This window comes from Platalea leucorodia, assembly GCF_965183815.1.
Source record: "Platalea leucorodia genome assembly, chromosome: 28".
Classification (NCBI taxonomy): domain Eukaryota; kingdom Metazoa; phylum Chordata; class Aves; order Pelecaniformes; family Threskiornithidae; genus Platalea; species Platalea leucorodia.
In genome coordinates, this window is record NC_138850.1 from 845,858 (window position 1) to 866,321 (window position 20,464).

Genomic DNA, 20,464 nt, shown 5'->3' on the forward strand with positions numbered 1-20,464 from the left:
GTTCATTGTCCGGCCGCCGGCGCCCGCCGCTGGCACAAGATGGCGGCCGCCGGCCCCGTCTTCCCCCTCTTCCCCCATCCCCGCGCGACGACGACCGCCAACGGCCGGTTCCGCCCGCCGGGCCCGCCCCTCACGTGACCCGCCGGCCAATCACCTCGCAACGAATGGCAGCGCCGGCCAATGGGAGCCGAAAGCGCCGGGTCTGTCAGGGCGGGAGGGAGGGAGGGGAGGGGAGAGGGGAGGGTGATTGGCGCGCCGCGCGGCCAATGGGAGAGGAGAGCCCGCCGTGCCTCCGCCCAATGAGGCCGCGGCGGGGCGGGGCGGGGCGGGTGGGTGATGTCAGCGGCGCCGCCGGCCAATGAGGGGCGGGCTGGTGTCTATATAAGGGCGGCCGGGGGCAGGCCGAGAGGCGCCATTTCGCTGGGACGAAGGACGGAGCGGGTCGGGCCCGCTGCGCGCTGGGGGCGGCCCCAAACCGGATCCATCCTCCGCCGGGCGGCCCAGCCCCCGCCTCCGCGCTCCCGGAGGGCTTCGCCGGACCCTCCCCGGTCTCCGTAGCGACCCCTGCCTGCGGCCAGCGGCGAGGGGGCCCTCCTCTCCCCCCCCCCCCCCGCCCCGCTCCGGCCCTCCTCCCCTCAGGGAGCCAAGATGGAGCCCGCTCGGTGATTCCCCGGTTGCAATCCGCTGTCATCCGCCTCCCGGACCGCCGCGGCCCACCTGATCCCCGGTCTCGGCGGACTTAACCGGCTCTTAACGACGCGACGAGGCCTGTATTGACCGGATCGCGCAGGATTTGGGACCCGGAGGGGGCTCCGAAGAGGGGACCCCCCCCCTCCCTCTCTCCCCACATCCCCCCCCCCCCCGCCGCCATTTTCTCCGCGCCCGCTCATGTGAAGGCCGGTGGATGGTCCCGCCTCGCCGCCCTTCGCCGCCGCGCCCGGCCGGAGGAGCCGCCGCCGCCGTCGCCGTTTGAGGCCCGCCCCGCCCGGCCGCGCCCTGCCCGGGGAAGGGGAGGGGGTCCCTGGCTCGTCCCCCCTCCCCGTTATCCGGTGATGCGTTGACGGGGGGGGGCCCCGCCGGGCCGGTACCGCCGAACCGTTCGCCGGGCAAAGTGGGGGGGTCGTCGGAGGAGACGGCGGCGGCGGGTGGAGGAGGAGGAGGAGGAGGAGAAGGTGAAGAAGGACGGCCGGGACCGAGGGCCGGGCACGCAGCCGCCGGCATGTTGCAGAATGTGAATCCCCAGAGCAAGTAGGTACCGGTACCGTGGGGGGGTTGGTGTCACGCGTGGGTTGTGGCGGTGACACGAACGTGATGGGCGCGGGGGGAGCCTGGTGTTACCCGGGGCCGGGCTCTGCCCTCGCTGTCCCCTCTCCGGTGACTTGGGGACAGACGGACGGACGGTGGGAGCTGCCCCTTCCCGCCCACGCTTGGTGGGGTTGGGGTCTCGCCTGCCCACTCCCCTCCCCCGTGACCCTGTCACCGTGGGTCACCCCCTCCTCCTTTCCCAGCGCCGTCCTTGGCACTTGAGCCGTGCCCTTGGCAGCTGGGGAGCCCCGGGGAGAAGGTCCCGGCCGTGCCAAGCGCCGACACCCGGGGCGAAGCCGGCGGGTGCTGGGTGACAGCCACGGGAGGCCGCGGGTGACAGGCCCGTGGGTGACAGTCACCCCTGGGTCAGCTCAGGGCAACCCCTCCCCGCTTTAGGGGTGCGAGAGGCTCAGGGCTTTGGCCAGCAGCTGCCCTGGTGAAGGAGCAGGGACCGGTTTTGCGCTCCAGAAACCTCCCGCGCCTTCGCGTCGCTGTCCCGGGGGTCCCCGGTGCCGCCGTGGTGGTTTTCGGTTTGCCTCGCCGACAAAATTTTCCTTTTCTGTGGATATTCCCGTGCTCTTGTGCTGCTCCTCAGCTGGTGGTCGGCGCCATAAAATGCCGGTCGTTGCCATAAAACGCTGATTTTTTGGCCTTAAATTGGCGCGAGAGTTGGTTGCGAGCGTGACGTGGTCACGGCCGCGCCGCATCCCTGGGACCGTGGGTCCCCGGAGCCCCGGCCCGTCCCCGTGGATGGTTTCGCGTCCCTGCGACCAGGACGGCGTCAAGCCGCCTGCGATCTTGGCCCTGGCATTGACGTAACGGTCCAGCCGCGCCACGGGGCTTCACCGCGTCCCCAGATCCCGCCGGAGTTGCGGGCCGTGGCCTCGGCGAGCGGGCGACGCCGAGCAGTGTCACCGTCGCCTCGGTCGGCGCAGCGGTACCGTCACCGCACCGGCGCCGTCACCTCCGCGCGCGGCCCCGCGGGCCGGCTCTTTGTTCAAGGGCGAGCCTGGACCCGCGCCAGCCTCTCGGCTCCGGCTGCGCCGGCGCGAACGGCTCTCCCGGCACCGGCGGGGAACCGGGCGCCCGTCTGGCAGCAACGAACGGGTGCAACCGGAGTTCACGGCCAAATCCCCCCTCCGGGGAGACGCGCGATGGGAGCTCGCGCGCGTCCCGGGGAATTGGATCATCTCCCTCCGCCGTGCCGTAGCCATGCGCGACGACGTTTCCGCCCTTAATTGCGGCTTCGGGAGCGGTCAGCTCCTTCCGGGGGTTTCTCCTGGGAACGCCGCGGCCCAAACCCGGTTATTTTTTTTATTTTTTTTTTGGCCAAGGCGGTGGTGCGGCACCCGGGCGCGGAGCTGCCCCCCTAACCCTGTCTCTGCTCCCCTTTCAGGATTCTGGGGGAGGGCAATGCCGGGCTCATGGGCCTGGCGACGGAATCGACCCCCGGCAAGCGGATCCGCAAACCCTCGCTCCTCTACGAGGGCTTCGAGAGCCCCACCATGGCGTCGGTGCCGGCCCTGCAATCCCCCCAGGTGAACCCACCTCCGCCGGAGGTTTCCAACCCCAAGAAGCCGGGTCGGGTCACCAACCAGCTGCAGTATCTGCACAAAGTGGTGATGAAAGCTCTGTGGAAGCACCAGTTTGCTTGGCCCTTTCGCCAACCCGTCGACGCCGTCAAGCTGGGCCTGCCGGTAACGAGCCTTAACGGGCGGGTGCGGGAGAAGTTACGGCGCCCGGGGCGTGCGCGAGTGTGTCTGTGTGTCCCCCCCCCCCCCTTGGCCCCCGACGCCGGCGCGCGCAGGCAGGGGGTGTTAGGCAGACGTAAACGCTAAATTCTGCGCTGCCCGACCCCGGACGTGGTGCGTGTCCCTCCCGCCCCAGCCTGAGAGTGCCAGGGCCGGCGCCGTTCCCCCTCCCGGGGGCTCCGCCACAGAGATGCAGCTGCAGGTGCCTGGGCTGTGCTGTCCTCGCCCTCTCCCGGGGGCGTAACCCCTACCGCTGCCCCCCCCCGTCAGCCCCTCCTAGGCGTCCGGGCTGGTCCTGGGGACGTCCTCAGAGCAGCTGCCGCCCCCTTCCTTATCCCCATGTCCCCTACAAAGGTATGGATGAGGTGACGCAGCCGCTCTAGAGGTAACCCGGACGCTTCCCCACCTAATCTCTTGTGCCCTGAATGCGTTTTGCAGATTCCCATCCATGAATTTGTAGAAGACATCCTGTGACCCCAATATTAAACGCCAGCCCCCCTCGTGCACCTGTGGCGCCCAAGGAGTTAAAGCCCGGAGGTAATTTCCACGTAGGTTTTGCTCTTAAATTTAGCGTTAGCTTCCCCGAGCCCCGTCCCACCTCTGGCGCGGGACGCGCGCGCCCTCCAGACGCCGGGGTCCGGCCGTCCCCCGTAGCGTAGGCTCCCCCCAGGCACCTAGGGACCCTCTCGCCCCCTCGGTGGGCGAAGGGGACGGTGGCACTCTCGGGTGGGGACCAGGTCCGGAGGCGTTTCTTGAACCCCGATGCACCCCCTGCCTGCGCTTGGGTGACGAGTGAGAGCTGGTGTGTGAGCGGGAGGCCGGCCCCTGCGCGCGCGGGGGCCGCCAAGGCGAGCTTTGCGCCGGTCCCGGCACCGACACGGGCGAGCCGGCGCTTTGCCGGGTGCCGGCGGGACCGGGGAAGCTGGGCGCGGGGAACGCGGCGCGGTCGCCGGTGCGCCCCTGACCGCCGTTGCCGTGTCCTTTGTCGGCAGGACTACCACAAGATCATCAAGCAGCCCATGGACATGGGGACAATCAAGCGACGCTTGGAGAACAACTATTACTGGGGGGCTGCGGAGTGCATGCAGGACTTCAACACCATGTTCACCAACTGCTACATCTACAACAAGGTGAGAACCGCGCCGGCGCCGCCGGCAAGTCCCGTGGCACCTTCCCGGCGGACTCTTGACGCCGCCCCTGGTTCTCCCCGCAGCCCACCGATGACATTGTGCTGATGGCCCAAACCCTGGAGAAGATCTTCCTGCAGAAGGTGGCCCAGATGCCACCAGAAGAGCAGGAGATCGTGGTACCGGTGGCCAAGAACAGCCATAAGAAGGGAGCGTCCCGGGCAGCAGGTACGGTCACGCCAGGCGGGGTGGGACGGCCGGCGGGTTAGGTGGGCTCCCCGAGGCCTGGCACCCGGCGGCGCGGCGGCGCTAACGGCGGCGGCGGGGTGCTTCTTGTCTCGGCCCAGCGCTCCTGGCGGGACTCACGGCTGCTCAGCAAGTGCCGGCTGTCTCCTCCGTGTCCCACACCGCCGTCTACACCCCGAGCCCCGACATCCCCACCACCATAGTCAACATTCCCCACCCGTCCGTGATCTCCGCTCCGCTCCTCAAGTCGCTGCACTCCACCGCCCCGGCCGTCCTGGCTGCGCCCGCTCCCACCCAGCCCGTGGCCAAGGTAGGAGGGCGAGCCCTGGCCGTGGGGCAGGCTCCGTGGGGCCGGAGCGCGGGGTCGGCTTTAACCCCGTAACCTCACGCGTGGTTCTTTTCCCTTTTTTTCTTTTTGGCAGAAGAAGGGCGTGAAACGGAAAGCCGACACCACCACCCCCACCACCACGGCCATCATCGCCACCAGCGGGGAATCCTCGCCCTCCGCCACGCTGCTGGAGGCCAAGGCCGCCAAGATCCCCGCGCGACGGGAGAGCGGCCGCCCCATCAAACCCCCCAAGAAGGATTTACCGGATTCGCAGCAGCACCAGACATCCAAAAAGGGCAAACTATCGGAGCAGCTCAAGTACTGCAACGGGATCCTCAAGGAGCTGCTCTCCAAGAAGCACGCGGCCTACGCCTGGCCCTTCTACAAACCCGTCGACGCCTCGGCCCTGGGGCTGCACGACTACCACGAGATCATCAAGCACCCCATGGACCTCAGCACCATCAAGGTGGGGCTGGGGAAAAGGGGGTGGAGGAGCTTTATTTGGGGGGGGGGGCTCTGTGGCTTTATGTCCCCCCAGTTGAGGGCCCGGGAGCCCCCCGCTCACCATTTCTTCTCCCCGCAGCGAAAGATGGAGAACCGGGACTACCACGACGCGCAAGAATTTGCCGCCGACGTCCGGTTAATGTTCTCCAACTGCTACAAGTACAACCCGCCCGACCACGACGTGGTGGCCATGGCCCGCAAGCTGCAGGTGAGCGGCGGGGTTGCCGGGTGGCGTTTTCCCCCTCCTCTTCCTCCGCCCGCCCGCCCGCCGCGCTGACCTCGCTCCCCTCGCAGGACGTCTTCGAGTTCAGCTACGCCAAGATGCCGGATGAACCGCAGGACGCCAGCCCGCCCTCGGTGTCGGCCCCGCTCGCCGGCGCCCTTTCCAAATCCTCCTCCGAGGAATCCTCCAGCGACGAGGATGAGGACGACGAGGACGACGAAGACGACGACGAGGACGAAAGCAGCAGCGAGAGCTCGTCGGAGAGCGAGGAGAGCTCCGATTCGGAGGAGGAACGCGCCAACCGCCTGGCCGAGCTGCAGGAGCAGGTGAGGGCCGGAGAAGGGTCCGTGCCGCCTCTCGGGCCCGCTCCCCACCCCCGCCTCACCCCCCTGTCTCCCCCCACAGCTGCGGGCCGTGCACGAGCAGCTGGCTGCCCTCTCACAGGGCCCCGTTTCCAAACCCAAAAAGAAGCGGGAAAAGAAGAAAAAGAAGAAATCGGAGAAGCACAAAGGCCGAGGAGGCGACGAGGAGGCCCGGGCGCGCCAGGCCCAGCTCCGTAAAGCCAAGAAAGCCGGTGGCGGCGGCGGGACCGGCGGCGGCGGCGGCAGCTCCAAGTGAGTAGTGCGGGTGCGCGGCGTTGGGGTGGCGCGGGCGCGGCGGCCGTGATGACTCTTTCCCCGACAGAGCGACCGTGGCGAGGAACCGATCGGAACAAGCCAAACCTCGTCTGAGCGCCGCCGACCGCGGCGAGGGCATTTCGGGCCGCGGGGGGGGCGGGATTTTTACAGCAGCCGCTGCGCCGTCTCTCCCGGCAGGAACTCGAAGAAGGCGGCGAAAGCGGCGTTGCCGCCGCCGCCGGCGCTTTACGATTCGGAAGAGGAAGAGGAAAGCAAACCCATGACGTACGACGAGAAACGCCAGCTCAGTTTGGACATCAACAAGCTGCCGGGCGAGAAGCTGGGCCGGGTGGTGCACATCATCCAGTCGCGGGAGCCTTCCCTGCGCGACTCCAACCCCGAGGAGATCGAGATCGATTTCGAGACCCTCAAACCCTCGACGCTGCGGGAGCTGGAGCGTTACGTCCTCTCCTGCCTGCGGAAGAAGCCCCGTAAGCCCTACAGCGAAAGTAAGCGCCCGCGGGGTCGCGGCGGGTGGGTTTCGGCGGAACCGAGCCGCGACCGAGCCTCCGCCGTCTCCCCCGTAGCCATGAAGAAGCCGGTGGGGAAGACGAAAGAGGAGCTGGCGCTGGAGAAGAAGCGGGAGCTGGAGAAGCGGCTGCAGGACGTCAGCGGCCAACTCAACTCCACCAAGAAGCCCCCAAAGAAGGGTGAGTGCCGGGGCGCCGCGGCGACCGCGCCGTCTTTCCGCCGCGGCTGAACCTGCTTACCCCTTTTTCTTACCTTCCAGCCAACGAGAAACCGGAATCGGCTCAACAAGTTGCCGTATCCCGACTCAGCGCCTCCAGTTCCAGTTCGGATTCCAGCAGTTCCAGTTCCAGTTCCTCATCTTCGGACACCAGCGATTCGGATTCGGGGTAGAAAAAAAGGGGGGTCGGAAAGCCCACGGCGGCCGCCGGCGGCGCGGCCGGGTTGAAGGGCGACGGCGGGCAGGTTCGGAAGAGGCTCTGCGGGACCGGACCCAGGTGAACCGGACTGAGGGGAGGGGGGGGGGAGGGGCGGGGCAAGCAGAACCCAACCCCCCCCCCCCCCACCTCCGGGGCGTGGGGGGCTGCGGGGGAGCCCCCCACCCACCCCACGGCGGCCCCACGGACTCTCGGGGCGCAGGACGGGGTGGGGGGAACCCCAGTGTTTACAGGCCGGAGGCATCGCCGGGGCGGGAGTCGGTGGGGAGGGGGAGGGGGGGGCCCTCACGCACCCACCCCCACCCCCCCCGCAGGTTTTATTGTTATTATTTTAAGGTTTTTTTTTTTTTTTTTTGGACTTGTGGGATTTTTTCCAAAGGGGAAAAGTTTGGGGTTTTTAAGAAAAAAAATAAAAATAAAAACAAACAAAAAAAAAAGAGGGGGAAAAAAATTTAAAACAAAAAAAAAAATTTAAAAAAAACTTTTAAAAAGATGATAAAAAAAAAAAAAGCGCCCGGGGAGGGGGGGGGGGTTGAGCGTCCCGAGTTTGGGGTTTGCGGTGGGGGCACTCGGCCGGCCCTTCCCCCCCTCCCCCACCCCGGGGGGGGGAGGGGAGCCGCCGCCCTCCCCCCCCTTCACCTCTGGAGGATTTTTTTTTTTTTTTTTCCTTTTCTTTTTTTAATTTATTGGCGCCGCCTCGTGCCGGCGGGGGCCCCGGGACGCGCCGCGGACGTACCCCCCCGGCACCGGTCAGGGCAGCATGTTCCCGCGCGGGGAAGGGGGGGAGGGAGGGGCCGCCTGTTTTTTTACGTTGACTGTATAATTTTTTTCTACTTTGTTGGTTTTTTTGGGGTTTTATTTTTTTTCCCCCTCCCCCCCCCCCCCAGCCACCCCCACTCTTAGACCCTCAGAGCTGTGTTTTCATCTTAATTGTATGTTTTGAACCTTTTGATTCTTTAACATGTAAATAAAGAAAATATTATTCGAGTTGAGCCGGCCGCTCTCCCCTCAAGCCTCCTGCCCCCGCGCAGCTCGAGGCCGTTCCCTCTCGTCCCATCGCTTGTTCCTGGGGAGCAGAGACCGACCCCCCCGGCTCCAGCCTCCTTTCAGGCCGTTGCAGAGAGCGCTGAGGGCTCCCCTCAGCCTCCTCTTCTCCAGGCTGAGCCCCCCCAGCTCCCCCAGCCGCTCCTCCCCAGCCTTGTGCTCCAGCCCCTGCCCCAGCCTCGCTGCCCTGCTCTGGCCACGCTCCAGCCCCTCCATGGCCGCCTTGGGGTGCGGGGCCCAGCGCTGAGCACAGCATTCGAGGGGCGGCCTCACCAGTGCCCAGCGCAGGGGCACCATCACCTCCCTGCTCCTGCTGGCCACACCAGTCCTGATACAAGCCAGGATGCCACTGGCCCTCTTGGCCACCTGGGCACACTGCTGGCTCATGTCCAGCGGCTGTCGACCAGCACCCCCAGGTCCTTTCCCGCCGGGCAGCTCCCAGCCGCTCCTCCCCACGCCTGCAGCGGTGCCTGGGGTTGCTGTGCCCCCAGGGCAGGACCCGGCACTGAGCCTTGCTGCCCCTCACCCCAGGGCCTGGGCCCATCGACCCGGCCTGGCCAGGGCCCTCTGCAGAGCCTCCTGCCCCCCAGCAGATCAACGCTCCCTCCCGACTGGGTGTCCCCTGCAAACTGACTGAGGGTGCCCTCCATCCCCTCCTCCAGATCATCGATAAAGACATTGAACAGAACTGGCCCCAGTACTGAGCCCTGGGGAACACCACTGGTGACCAGCCGCCAACTGGGAAGGAGGGTGAGGGACAGCAGGAGCTGGGGATGGGGACACCAAGGGAAGGGGACACCAGGAGCCAGGATGGCGGCACCAAGAGCAGGGATGGGGACACTGGAAGCTGCAAGAGGGACAGCAGGAGATGGGATGGGGACACCAGGAGCAGGGACGGGGACACCGAAAGCTGTGACAAGGGACCGTGAGTGCTGTGACGGGGGAGCGCGGGGGCCAGGCCAGGCACGCTGCCATGTCCCTGCTGCGTGATGGTGACCATGGGGGCCAGCGGGTGCCAGCCGGGCTGGTAACCGGCAGGGCTGGCCACGGGACACAGAGCTGGAAATAAATCCTTCTGTTTGGACCCAGGATGTGTTGGGGGACTGCGGAGCTGGGGGGGGAGGGGGTTGCAGGGATTGGGGGGTGCAGGGGAGGGGCAGCAATGGGGTGGCTGAGGGTGCGCTCATCTCCGTAGCCTTCCCCGGCACCGCGGTCAGGCTGACGGGCCCGCGGTTCCCCTCATCCTCCTCCTCCGAGGTGGGCGTCGCGTTCGCCAACCTCCGGTCAACCGGGACCTCCCCGCTCCCCCAGGATGCTGATAGACGATGGAGAGCGGCTCCGTGAGCGCCTCCGCCACCTCCCTCGGTGGCCTGGGCGACGGGACCCCCCCTTCCCCACCCCCACAGCGGCAGGAGGAGGCTGCGGCCACCTCCCTGCCCCGGTCGGGGTGCCGAACCCCCTGCTCCCCCAGCGGAGACCCCGGAGGGATCCCCAAGCACGAACGCCCCGGGCCCGGCTCTCGACGCGTGTTTATTAGGCAGGGGAACTCCCCTTGCTCCGGCGAGGACCGCAGGCAGGGTTGGCGGCAGCGGGTAGGACGTGGGGCGGGGAGCCCGCAGCGGGGTTGGCAGGGATCGGGGGGCTGCGACCGATGCTGGGGGACAGAGGACGGACGGCGTCGGAGCTGATGCTCGAGGGCTGGAGTTATTTCAGGAGCCCTGAGGGGGGGAAAAGGGGAGCAATCAGCGGGGCGGTGGGCTGGGGGCTGCTCCAGCCGGGGGCGGGGGGAGAGGGCCGTTACCTGCAGCCTGGGGAGCGAGGCGCCCTGGAACGCAGAGAGACAAGGTCAGCGTCGCAGCAGGGGCGGCCCCCGCCCCACGCGCAGGAGTCACCCCAGACCCCGGGGACCCCCCACCCAGCGTCCCGACCGCTCACCTTCTTGCGCACGTAGAGGAAGAGCCCCAGCGCCAGGAAGATGAGCCCCAGCACGAAGCCCCCCACCCCCGTCAGCATCTTGCTCCTGGCGGCGTCCGGCTGCAGCTCTGCGGGGACGAGAGCAGGGGCTGAGGGCTGGGGGGGCCCCCGTCCCCCTCCCCACCTGGCTCAGGGCCTTGGGCCCCCACCCCGGGCTGCCGGGCAGGGCAGGGCCTTACCCCAGTCCTGGCTGACGGGGTGCTGCAGGCTGACGTGCTCCACCTGGCACGTGTAGGTGTCCCCGCGCTGCGGGGTGGTTTCCAGCATCACCAGCACCTGGTAGGTCCAGTCTCCGTTCTGGATCACGTCCGTGGACACCACGCGCTCCGTCTCCTCCTGCCCGTTCTTGAACCACTTCACCTCAATCTCCGCGGGGTAGAAATCCATCACGGCGCAAACCAGCCTGTCCGTCTGGGGCAGGGAGCTCGACTGCACGGGGTGGATTTCCACCGCGGGCTGAACTGGGGGAGAGCGAGGGAGAGCTGGGAAGGGGCTGGGAGAGCGCAGGGGCCACCCAGCCTGGCCCAGGGCTGTCCCCGCGGTGCCCGCGCAGGACGTGGGCCAGGGAGGGTGCAAGGAGGTCAGGGAAGGGCGCAGGGGCGGCCCAGGGCCCTGCCCACGTACGGCAGGGACGCGCTCTCCCCTCCTGCGAGCGCGGGGGCTTGGCTCCTGCCCGTCCCCCAGGGAAATGTTCTGCCACGCACTCACCTCTCCTCTCCACGGCGAAAGGGGTCGCCAACCCGTAGTTGTGTCGGCAGACCCTGTCCACCTCAGCCCGGTTCTGCTCCAGTATGTCCGGCTGGCTGTTGAAGTACTTGGCAGTAGGCTCGCCCAGGGGGGTGTCGGCCACAAAGAGCCCCACATCGCTGTCGAAGTGCACGAACTGCTCCCGGTTGTGGATGTACCTGGCCACAAGCCTCACCCGCTCGGTGCCGTTGGTGAAGTAACAGTCGGCCTTCAACTGGAACTGTACGTACCCTGCTCGTGCAGACAGGGGAAGGTCAGGGCTCCACTGCGGCTTCCCTGCCCCATCCACCCCCAGTGCCCCAGGGAACTACTCCAGTGCCCAAGAGCTGGGGGAGGTGGGGAGGATGACATGGGACCCCCCCTCAACACCATCCCACCCCGCCTTTTCCACTCGTCTCCCTATCCTACTCATTGTCCGTTGCCTCCCCCGATACCGAGCTCCACCCCAGGCTCTGTGTAGGGCCTAATCCCCCTCCCAGCACCTCCCCACGCCGTGGGTCTGAGCTCACCTGGGGTCTCCTCACCACGAACCACGTCGGCTCCCAGCACCACCAGTGCCACCAGCACGGCCCCAGCCCCCAGGACACGACCAGTCTCCATCACTGCCCACAGCAGAGGCTGGAAAGGTGCTGGGACCCCCGAGCCAGCCGGACTCTGCCAGTTTGGTGTGTCCTGCCCAGTGCTGGGACTGGGAGTCCCAGCAAGGACCAGTGAGTGGTGGGGCTGGGCAGCATCACCCGTCACCAGGCAGAGCTGGGCCCCGCAGGGCTCCCTCTGACACTTGTCCCCTGGCTGCAGCCTTGCTCCGCGGCACCCCGGGGCAGGCAGCAGGAGCTGGCCCATGCCCGTGGGGACGGGAGAGCGACCCCAGGGCTCAGGGAGACTGGGGGGAGCTGGGCCCCGAGCAGAACCCTGATGTGGGGCCCCACAAGCCGTGTCCTGGTAGTGGGGCCCTGGCTGAGCGTCCATCCGTCTGTCTGCTCTGCAGGGTGCTCTGTGCTGCTCCTCTGCCTGGGAACAGCTGAGGCAGCGTCAGGGCTCCCTCCTATTGGCTGAGCATCTGGGGGGGCCCGTTTCCCTGAGCCCGGGGCCCCCAGCACACAGCTCCCCAGCCCAAGAGCAACGCCTGCCCCTCGCCTGATCCCGCTCTCGCTGCCCAGTGCCAGGAGAGGCGATGGCCGGAGGACGGGGCATCCTGCTGGCGCTGCTGGCTGTGCTGACCCTGCGGGGCGCGGGGGCCGTGAAAGGTGCGTGAGGGCGCCGGGACCGTGGGGTGGTGGGTCTGGGGGCAGAGGTGGGGTGTGGGGCGCCCTGGACCCACGGCGTCCGGTACCAGGGCAGGATCAGGTACTGCCCAGTGCATGGGGAGCTCCGTCCCTCCCTGGCTGCGGGTAACCCCTGTGTGGGGAGGGGCCCCAGGCTCACTCCAGGAGAGCAGGCTGTAGGAAGGGGGGACTCCCCCCTCCAGGTGTCCCTGCCCCCCTGCCACCCACCCAGTGCCCTGGCTCTGTGGGTGACATCCCTGCAGCACCCAGTGATCAGGAGCATCACTTTGCAAGAGCTCCGATGGCCTGGCCAAAGGGGATGTTGAGGTGTGGGGCAGGAGCGCTGGTGACCCGGGGCCCTGGGACCTTCCACCCCACCCCACAGCATGTCTGGGAGCACACCAGTGTCCCACAGCCGGGCTAGACCGTCACTGGCCCCAGCCTCAGGATGACAAACCACCCCGGAGAGGACACTGCTGGAGATGGGGCAAAGATGGGGGGCCAGGGGCTCCCTTCCGCAGGGGCTCCCTGTCTCCTGAACCCATGAGCCTGCGGTGGTGGGGAGGGGCTCAGCGTGGGCTCTTGTCCCCATCGATGCCTCCCTGAGCCCTTATGGTGTCCCTGGTGGGAGCCCTGGAGGGAGATGAGAACATGGTGGGGCAGCCTCATGTGGGAGCTGCTGTTCCTAATGCCCATCTCCTGGCAGTGGGGCACACGATCCACCAAGCTGAGTTCCAGCAGCAGGTTGAGCCGTTGCAGCAGGAGGGCGGCCAGTTCATGTTTGATTTCGATGGGGACGAGATCTTCCACGTGGACCTGCAGAAGCAGGAGACGATCTGGCGCCTGCCCGAGTTCGGGAACTTCGCCACCTTCGAGGCACAGGGAGCGCTGCAGAACAGTATCGTGGGCAAGCGGTGGCTGAACTTCCTGGCGAAGCAATCCAACGTCTCCCAGAGCCCTTTCGGTAACAACCCGGGCACGGCACGGCCAGCGCCTTCACCCCTGGGGACCCTGCCAGGGCCGTCGCTGCCACACCCCGAGGCCCAGCCGGCAGCGGGGTGCACAGCGCCCTGCTCCTCTGGAGCACGTGGAGACCCGGGCACAGACCCAAGCTGGGGTGCGGGGTCTCCCCGGGTGGGCAGTGAGGCACAACAGGCCCTTTTCTAACCAGCCCTGGGCACCGTGGGGCTTGGCTGAGCCCAGGCTCTAGGGCAGCACTAACTCCTCCCTCCTCCCCGTTGTCCCCAGCGCCACCCGAGGTGACGGTGTTCCCCAAACACCGAGTGGAGCTGGGGGACCCCAACGTCCTGACCTGCTACGTGGACAAGTTCTGGCCATCCGTGATCTCCATCACGTGGCTGAGGAACGGGCAGGAGGTGACGGACGGCGTCCTTGAGACCATCTTCTACCCACGGGACGACAACAGCTTCCGCAAGTTCTCCTACCTGCCCTTCATCCCCACGCGGGGGGACTACTACGACTGCCGCGTGGAGCACTGGGGGCTGCCCACCGCCCTCCTGAAGCACTGGGGTGAGGACGGGGGCTGGGCCGGGGCCCGGACGCCTGGGTCCTCTCCCCTTGCAGGTAGCGAGGGGGCTCAGCGCCCCATCCTCACCCCCCTCACCCCTCCGCAGAGCCCCAGGTGCCCCTCCCCGCCTCCGAGAGCACCGAGACCCTGGTGTGCGCCCTGGGCCTGGCCGTGGGCATCGTCGGCATCATCGTGGGCACCATCCTCATCATCAAGGCCATGAAGATGAACAGCGCCCGCAACCAGCGGGGCCTCTTGTGAGGGGGCAGAGCCCAGGGTGCCCTCACAGCCCTGCGCCCCCCGCCTGCCCTCGCCGTCACGTCCCAGCTGCGTACCCCACCCGCCAGCTCCGTCCCCGCGGCCAAGCCCTGCGCCCCGCGTGCCGACCAGCTCCGTGGCCCAACCACGAGCCCTGCACCCCACCCCATGCCCCGCGTCCCAGCCCTGCACCGCACATCCCTGCCCCGAGCCCCCCCAGCCCCGCTCCACCCCACCGGTGCCCCCTTGCCTTGCCCCATGGGCACCCCACTGACTGGGGCTCTGGCTTCCCAGGCTCCGGGGTGCTTCCGAGCAGCAGTAAAGGTGATTGGGGACAGCTTGGCACCACCGAATCTGTTTGCCACCGGTTCACCTGCACCGTTCTCGCCCTGGCGAGAGTGTGTGGTGGGGACCAGGGCGACTTGGGGGGCTCGTGGGGCTGTCAGGGCTTTGGGGGAGGGAGGAGCAGCAGCGGGGAGGGGGGCAGGACGCCTGGGTCCTTGCGGGGGTGTGGTGGGTGCCGAGTTGGAGCGCAGGGCAGCGTTCCATGAGGGGGCACGGCAGGAGGGACGGGAGAGGCGATCACGGCTGGGGCTGGACGCGGTGCCCCACCCCAGGGCCCCGCTCCCTGCCCTCGCCCACCGCAGCGGGGTCAGGCACCAGGAGGGGGACACGGAGCCACTGATCGGAGCAGGCGAGGGGACCCATGACCCCTCACCCCATCCCTGATCCATCCCGGAGGCGGCGGGATGCCGCCCACCCCGTGCCCCCGCCACGGGATGGGGTGTTGGTCCCCCCTCACACTGTCCCCCCACAATCGGCAGCCCCAGGCCACCAAGCACTTCTGGTCCCCACTGAGGACGCAGAGCCCTGTCACGGACTCACGGCCACGGGGAAGGGAGTGACCCACCCCTGGCCCATGGCCCCCAAACAACCAGGACCAGAGGTTACCGCGACACTTTATTAGGCAGAGCCGGAGCAGCCGAGGGCCACCATCGCAAGGCCCTGGGGACCCCGGGGCTGCAGAGCAGCGACAGCGAAGCTGAGCTGGGATGGGAGGGAGGGGGTGACCCCGGAGATCAGTGCGGGGGCATGGGGCTCCGGGACGGGGCAGTGCGAGGCGGAGGCGACGCTGGGGGCCAGAGGACGGAGAGGGGCGGAGCAGATGCGCAGGGGCAGGAGTTTGTTCAGGAGCCCTGTGGGGAGAGAAGAGGGGGTGACCACCGGCATGGGGGACGGTGTGTCCCCAGGGCTCTGCCCCGGTGCTATCGGGGGACACGCTCCATATGGACGCGCTGCCCCCGGGAGCAGGTGGGGACCAGCCGGCACAGGGAGGGTGCAGCAGGGTGGGGGGAGAGGGCCGTTACCTGCAGCCTGGGGAGCGAGGCGCCCTGGAACGCAGAGAGACAAGGTCAGCGTCGCAGCAGGGGCGGCCCCCGCCCCATGCGCAGGAGTCACCCCAGACCCCGGGGACCCCCCACCCAGCGTCCCGACCGCTCACCTTCTTGCGCACGTAGAGGAAGAGCCCCAGCGCCAGGAAGATGAGCCCCAGCACGAAGCCCCCCACCCCCGTCAGCATCTTGCTCCTGGCGGCGTCCGGCTGCAGCTCTGCGGGGACGAGAGCAGGGGCTGAGGGCTGGGGGGGCCCCCGTCCCCCTCCCCACCTGGCTCAGGGCCTTGGGCCCCCACCCCGGGCTGCCGGGCAGGGCAGGGCCTTACCCCAGTCCTGGCTGACGGGGTGCTGCAGGCTGACGTGCTCCACCTGGCACGTGTAGGTGTCCCCGCGCTGCGGGGTGGTTTCCAGCATCACCAGCACCTGGTAGGTCCAGTCTCCGTTCTGGATCACGTCCGTGGACACCACGCGCTCCGTCTCCTCCTGCCCGTTCTTGAACCACTTCACCTCAATCTCCGCGGGGTAAAATCCCGTCACGTAGCAAACCAGCCTGTCCGTCTGGGGCAGGGAGCTCGACTGCATGGGGGAGACCTTCACCTTGGGCTGAACTGGGGGAGAGCGAGGGAGAGCTGGGAAGGGGCTGGGAGAGCGCAGGGGCCACCCAGCCTGGCCCAGGGCTGTCCCCGCGGTGCCCACGCAGGAGGTGCCCAGGGAGGGTGCAAGGAGCTCAGGGAAGGGCGCAGGGGCGGCCCAGGGCCCTGCCCACGTACGGCAGGGACGCGCTCTCCCCTCCTGCGAGCGCGGGGGCTTGGCTCCTGCCCGTCCCCCAGGGAAATGTTCTGCCACGCACTCACCTCTCCTCTCCACGGTGAAAGGGGTCACCACCCCGTAGTTGTGTCGGCAGAACCTGTCCACGGCAGCCCGTTTCCGCTCCAGTATGTCCGGCTGGCTGTTCCAGTACTTGGCAGTAGGCTCGCCCAGGGGGGTGTCGGCCACATAGAGCCCCACATCGCTGTCGAAGTGCACGAACTGCTGCCGGTTGTAGATGTACCTCTCCACAAACCTCACCCGCTCGGTGCCGTTGAGGAACTGACACTCAGACACACCCAGCTCCTGGAAAAACGCTGTTTGTGCAGGGAGGCCGGTCAGGGTGGCCGGCTCCCCCTCCCCAGCTGCTCTCAGCACCCCGGGCAGAGCAGGGGAGGGCAGGGAGGCACCGTGGAGCCCCCTCCCCTCGCCCCTCTCCTCCCAGCCTCCCCCACAGCCGCGCAGCTGCAATAGGACTGGCGGTGTGATCCTGACCCTGCGAGGACTCCAGTCCCAGCCTGGGGACTGGGAAGAGCCGGAGGGGACCTGGGGGGACCTGGGGGGAGGGAGACTGTCACCCAGAGGGCGGGGGGCAGGAGGGGACACGAGAAGGGGTGGATGCAGGGACGCAGCCCAAGGGAAGGGAGGGGGCAGGAGGGAGCCAGGGCAGAACAGGGCAAGAGGCTGTTGCCGGGGTTCAGCAAGGGAGGGGGGAGCATCTCCCCCAGCTGTTGGGGAACTGGGTCTCACCTGGAGCCCACAGCTCCCAGGCCCTGCGGAGGACAGAGAACAGGACAAGGGACTGGGTGGGGGCAGCCCTCACACACCTGCGGGGGGTCCCAGGGGCGGGGGGTCCTCTCCTCACCATTCCCCCACCAACAGCTACACCTCCCAGGGCACATGTGGCACCCATCCCCACCAACACCCTCCCCACGCCGTGGGTCTGAGCTCACCTGAGGTCTCCTCACCACGAACCACATCGGCTCCCAGCACCACCAGTGCCACCAGCACGGCCCCAGCCCCCAGGACACGACCAGTCTCCATCGCTGCCCACAGCAGAGGCTGGAAAGGTGCTGGGACCCCCGAGCGAGCCGGACTCTGCCAGTTGGGGTATACCCCGGCCCTGCCCAGTGCTGGGACTGGGAGTCCCAGCGAGGACCAGTGAGGAGCGAGGCTGGGCAGCATCACCCGTCACCAGGCAGAGCTGGGCCCCGCAGGGCTCCCTCTGACACTTGTCCTGCGCTGGAGCAGTGCCCCCAGGGAGGAGGCTGCTGGCCTCAGCCAGCACTGGGGCTCCCCGGCCTCAGTGGCCCCCACCTCCACCCTCCCCAGAGCCCTCTCCAGGGGTGTGCGCGGCCCAAGTTCACCAGTGCACCCCTGCGGGACCCTGTCTGAGCGTCCATCCATCTATCTGCTCTGCAGGGTGCTCTGTGCTGCTCCTCTGCCTGGGAACAGCTGAGGCAGCGTCAGGGCTCCCTCCTATTGGCTGAGCGTCTGGGGGGGGCCCTGTCGCTCGGGCCCGGGGCCCCCAGCACACAGCTCCCCAGCCCAAGAGCAACGCCTGCCCCTCGCCTGATCCCGCTCTCACTGCCCAGTGCCAGGAGAGGCGATGGCCGGAGGACGGGGCATCCCGCTGGCGCTGCTGGCTGTGCTGACCCTGCGGGGCGCGGGGGCCGTGAAAGGTGCGTGAGGGCGCCGGGGCCGTGGGGTGGTGGGTCTGGGGGCAGAGGTGGGGCGTGGGGTGCCCTGGACCCATGGGGTGGGGTTGTGGGGAAGGTGTATGGTTGGGTCAAGGTCCCAAGGTCTCCATGGGGAGCTCCGTCCCTCCAGCTGCAGGTAACCCCTGTGTGGGGATGGGCCCCAGGTGCACCCCAGGAGGGCAGGGCAGGCTGCGGAGGAGGGGGGGCCAGGACGCTCATTCCCTGCCCTCCCCCAGCCCAGGTCTCCCTGCCCTCCTACCCCCCAGTGCCCCAGCTCCGTGGGTCAGGTCCCTGCAGCACCCACTGGTCCTGGGTGTCCCTTCGCAGTGGCTGTGCCCAAGGGCCTGGCCCAGGTGGGGTCATTGTGTGGGGCAGGACAGCCACTGCCCAAGTCCTTGGGGCCCTGGGACCGCCACCCCCCCACCCCCGCAGCATGTCTGGGGACAGGCCCCTGCGGTCCCCACAGCCTGTCACTGGCCCCGGCCTCAGGTGATGAGGAAGGGAAACCTCCTGATGGCATGGAGGTGCTGGAGTTGGGGGCTGGGGGCAGAGCGGGTGCCCCAGCACCCCCTTTCCTGGGAGGGGGGTGTCAGCATCTGCCCAGCCCTGTGGGACCCCCGAGGGAAGGGAGAGGCTCCGGGTGGGCTGTTCTCCCCATCAGGGCCTCCCTGTGCTCTCGCAGTGTCCCCAGGGGGAGCCCGTGGGGAGATGGGGCGAGCTCTGGGGCGGTGGGAAGGGCACTGACCCTAATGCCTGTCCCTTCCCAGTGGGCAACGTGATAATCCAGACTGACTTCTACCAGCGGGATGAGAGGCTGCAGCAGGAGGGCGGCCAGTTCATGTTTGATTTCGATGGGGACGAGATCTTCCATGTGGACCTGCAGAAGACAGAGACGATCTGGCGCCTGCCCGAGTTCGGGAACTTCGCCACCTTCGAGGCACAGCAAGCGCTGCAGAACATGGCTGTAGACAAACAGAACTTGGAGATTCATACTGAAAGGTCCAACCGCTCACAGGCAACCATCGGTAACAACCCGGCCACGGCACGGGCAGTGCCTTCACCCCTGGGGACCCTGCCAGGGCCGTCGCTGCCACACCCTGAGGCCCAGCCGGCAGCAGGTTGCACAGTCCCCTGCTCCTCTGGAGCACGTGGAGACCCGGGCACAGCCCCAAGCTGGGGAGCGGGGTCTATCTGTGGAGCACAGGTCTATGGGGCAGGAAACCCAGCCCAGCCCCAGGCAGTGAAGCCTAGCTGACCTAACTAACTGACTGCACTAACCCCTTCTCCATCTCCCCTCAGCATCACCCGAGGTGACAGTGTTCTCCGAGGACCCTGTGGAGCTGGGAGACCCCAACGTCCTGACCTGCTACGTGGACAAGTTCTGGCCATCCGTGATCTCCATCACGTGGCTGAGGAACGGGCAGGAGGTGACGGACGGCGTCCTGGAGACCGTCTTCTACCGAGGGCAGGGCCGCACCTTCCGCAAGTTCTCCTACCTGCCCTTCATCCCCACGCGGGGGGACTACTACGACTGCCGCGTGGAGCATGAGGGGCTGCCCACCGCCCTCCTGAAGCACTGGGGTGAGGATGGGGGCTGGGCCGGGGCCCGGACGCCTGGGTCCTCTCCCCTTGCAGGTAGCGAGGGGGCTCAGCGCCCCATCCTCACCCCCCCTCACCCCTCCGCAGAGCCCCAGGTGCCCCTCCCCGCCTCCGAGAGCACCGAGACCCTGGTGTGCGCCCTGGGCCTGGCCGTGGGCATCGTCGGCATCATCGTGGGCACCATCCTCATCATCAAGGCCATGAAGATGAACAGCGCCCGCAACCAGCGGGGCCTCTTGTGAGGGGGCAGAGCCCAAGGCTCCCGTCCTCTCCCCAACCAGACCCTCTGCACCCTCAGCCAGCCCTCGCCTCAGCCTGGTGGGAGCTGCTCACCCTGGTGCCCCATATCCCTGCCCCACCTCGTCAGCACCCTTCTCCCATGCACACCACACGCAGACATGCTGGAGATGGCTCTAGAGCCAGACCCAGCAGGGTCCAGTCCCCACAGTGGGCTGGGCTACTTCCCATGGCTGGAGCGAGCCGGGGTGGCACCTGGGGCCACCCCGGCTCACCCACTGCCAGGGGAAATTGTTGCAGAGCCTGGGGGCCTGCACTGGTCCCAGTACCCAGCTGACACCACCACCACGCTGGGGCTGCCCTGCCCACAGCCCCTGGCCCCAGGGCCATCTCCAGCTGGGGACGCGGCACCTCCTCCCAGCCCAGATGCGGGGTCTCCCCTACAGACCCCCGAAGGGAGGGGAGGTGTGCCCTGCCCCACAGCTTCCCCTCGGCACACAGCCCTGCACCCTCTGCTTCTGCTCCGCTGCTTTGTCCCCACAATAAAGTGGGTTGGGGTTGATCCTGCCGTGCGACCCTCACCGTGAGTCCATTCTCTGCACCGTGCTAGGGCGTGACTACAGCTCTACAGGCCTCCTTGGTGTCTGGGTGATTTATGGGGCGGTGGGTTGTGGGTGTGGGGCAGGGCTCTAGGGATCTAGCTACAGCTTGTGGACAGAGGGAAGGGGTAGGATGACCCCGGGACTCCTGGGTTCTCCCAGCCAATGTGGGTGGGATCGTAGCACCTCTAAAGAACAGTCCTGTGGGGGAGGTGCCCATTTATGGCTCCTGGGGGGGATCACAGAG

General features: G+C 67.8%; 5 protein-coding genes across 8 annotated transcripts; 3 read left to right on the plus strand and 2 right to left on the minus strand.

Annotated features, from left to right (window-relative positions):
• The first annotated feature begins 412 nt into the window (after positions 1-412).
• On the plus strand, positions 413-8,053 carry BRD2 (bromodomain containing 2). 4 transcript variants are annotated; one of them, XM_082333991.1, is made up of 12 exons: positions 413-1,248; positions 2,702-3,002; positions 4,049-4,186; positions 4,270-4,411; positions 4,531-4,739; positions 4,852-5,223; positions 5,341-5,469; positions 5,556-5,810; positions 5,890-6,098; positions 6,300-6,610; positions 6,689-6,811; positions 6,892-8,053. In XM_082333991.1, the coding sequence occupies exons 1-12, from the start codon at positions 1,220-1,222 to the stop codon at positions 7,020-7,022; spliced, it is 2,349 nt and encodes a 782-aa protein (XP_082190117.1). In that variant the 5' UTR covers positions 413-1,219; the 3' UTR covers positions 7,023-8,053. The 4 variants fall into 4 exon arrangements, with proteins under 4 accessions (XP_082190117.1, XP_082190118.1, XP_082190116.1 ...); XM_082333992.1 differs by having other exon boundaries at positions 5,929-6,098; XM_082333990.1 differs by having other exon boundaries at positions 6,300-6,811.
• A 1,356-nt stretch (positions 8,054-9,409) lies between these two features.
• On the minus strand, positions 9,410-11,505 carry LOC309601116 (class II histocompatibility antigen, B-L beta chain-like). Its single transcript, XM_082333999.1, has 6 exons — positions 11,341-11,505; positions 10,793-11,062; positions 10,264-10,545; positions 10,046-10,152; positions 9,912-9,935; positions 9,410-9,828 (listed from the first exon to the last, which is right to left on the minus strand). Exons 1-6 carry the CDS (start codon positions 11,429-11,431, stop codon positions 9,820-9,822), a joined length of 783 nt encoding a protein of 260 aa, XP_082190125.1. The 5' UTR covers positions 11,432-11,505; the 3' UTR covers positions 9,410-9,819.
• A 335-nt stretch (positions 11,506-11,840) lies between these two features.
• On the plus strand, positions 11,841-14,248 carry LOC309601118 (HLA class II histocompatibility antigen, DR alpha chain-like). Its single transcript, XM_082334001.1, has 4 exons — positions 11,841-12,078; positions 12,803-13,060; positions 13,345-13,626; positions 13,731-14,248. The coding sequence occupies exons 1-4, from the start codon at positions 12,006-12,008 to the stop codon at positions 13,883-13,885; spliced, it is 768 nt and encodes a 255-aa protein (XP_082190127.1). The 5' UTR covers positions 11,841-12,005; the 3' UTR covers positions 13,886-14,248.
• Positions 14,249-14,808: 560 nt separating this feature from the next.
• Positions 14,809-17,219, minus strand: LOC309601115 (class II histocompatibility antigen, B-L beta chain-like). Its single transcript, XM_082333998.1, has 6 exons — positions 17,036-17,219; positions 16,130-16,399; positions 15,602-15,883; positions 15,384-15,490; positions 15,250-15,273; positions 14,809-15,078 (listed from the first exon to the last, which is right to left on the minus strand). The coding sequence occupies exons 1-6, from the start codon at positions 17,124-17,126 to the stop codon at positions 15,070-15,072; spliced, it is 783 nt and encodes a 260-aa protein (XP_082190124.1). The 5' UTR covers positions 17,127-17,219; the 3' UTR covers positions 14,809-15,069.
• Positions 17,220-17,615: 396 nt separating this feature from the next.
• Positions 17,616-20,152, plus strand: LOC309601117 (HLA class II histocompatibility antigen, DR alpha chain-like). Its single transcript, XM_082334000.1, has 4 exons — positions 17,616-17,764; positions 18,550-18,807; positions 19,082-19,363; positions 19,469-20,152. The coding sequence occupies exons 1-4, from the start codon at positions 17,692-17,694 to the stop codon at positions 19,621-19,623; spliced, it is 768 nt and encodes a 255-aa protein (XP_082190126.1). The 5' UTR covers positions 17,616-17,691; the 3' UTR covers positions 19,624-20,152.
• The last annotated feature ends 312 nt before the right edge of the window (positions 20,153-20,464 follow it).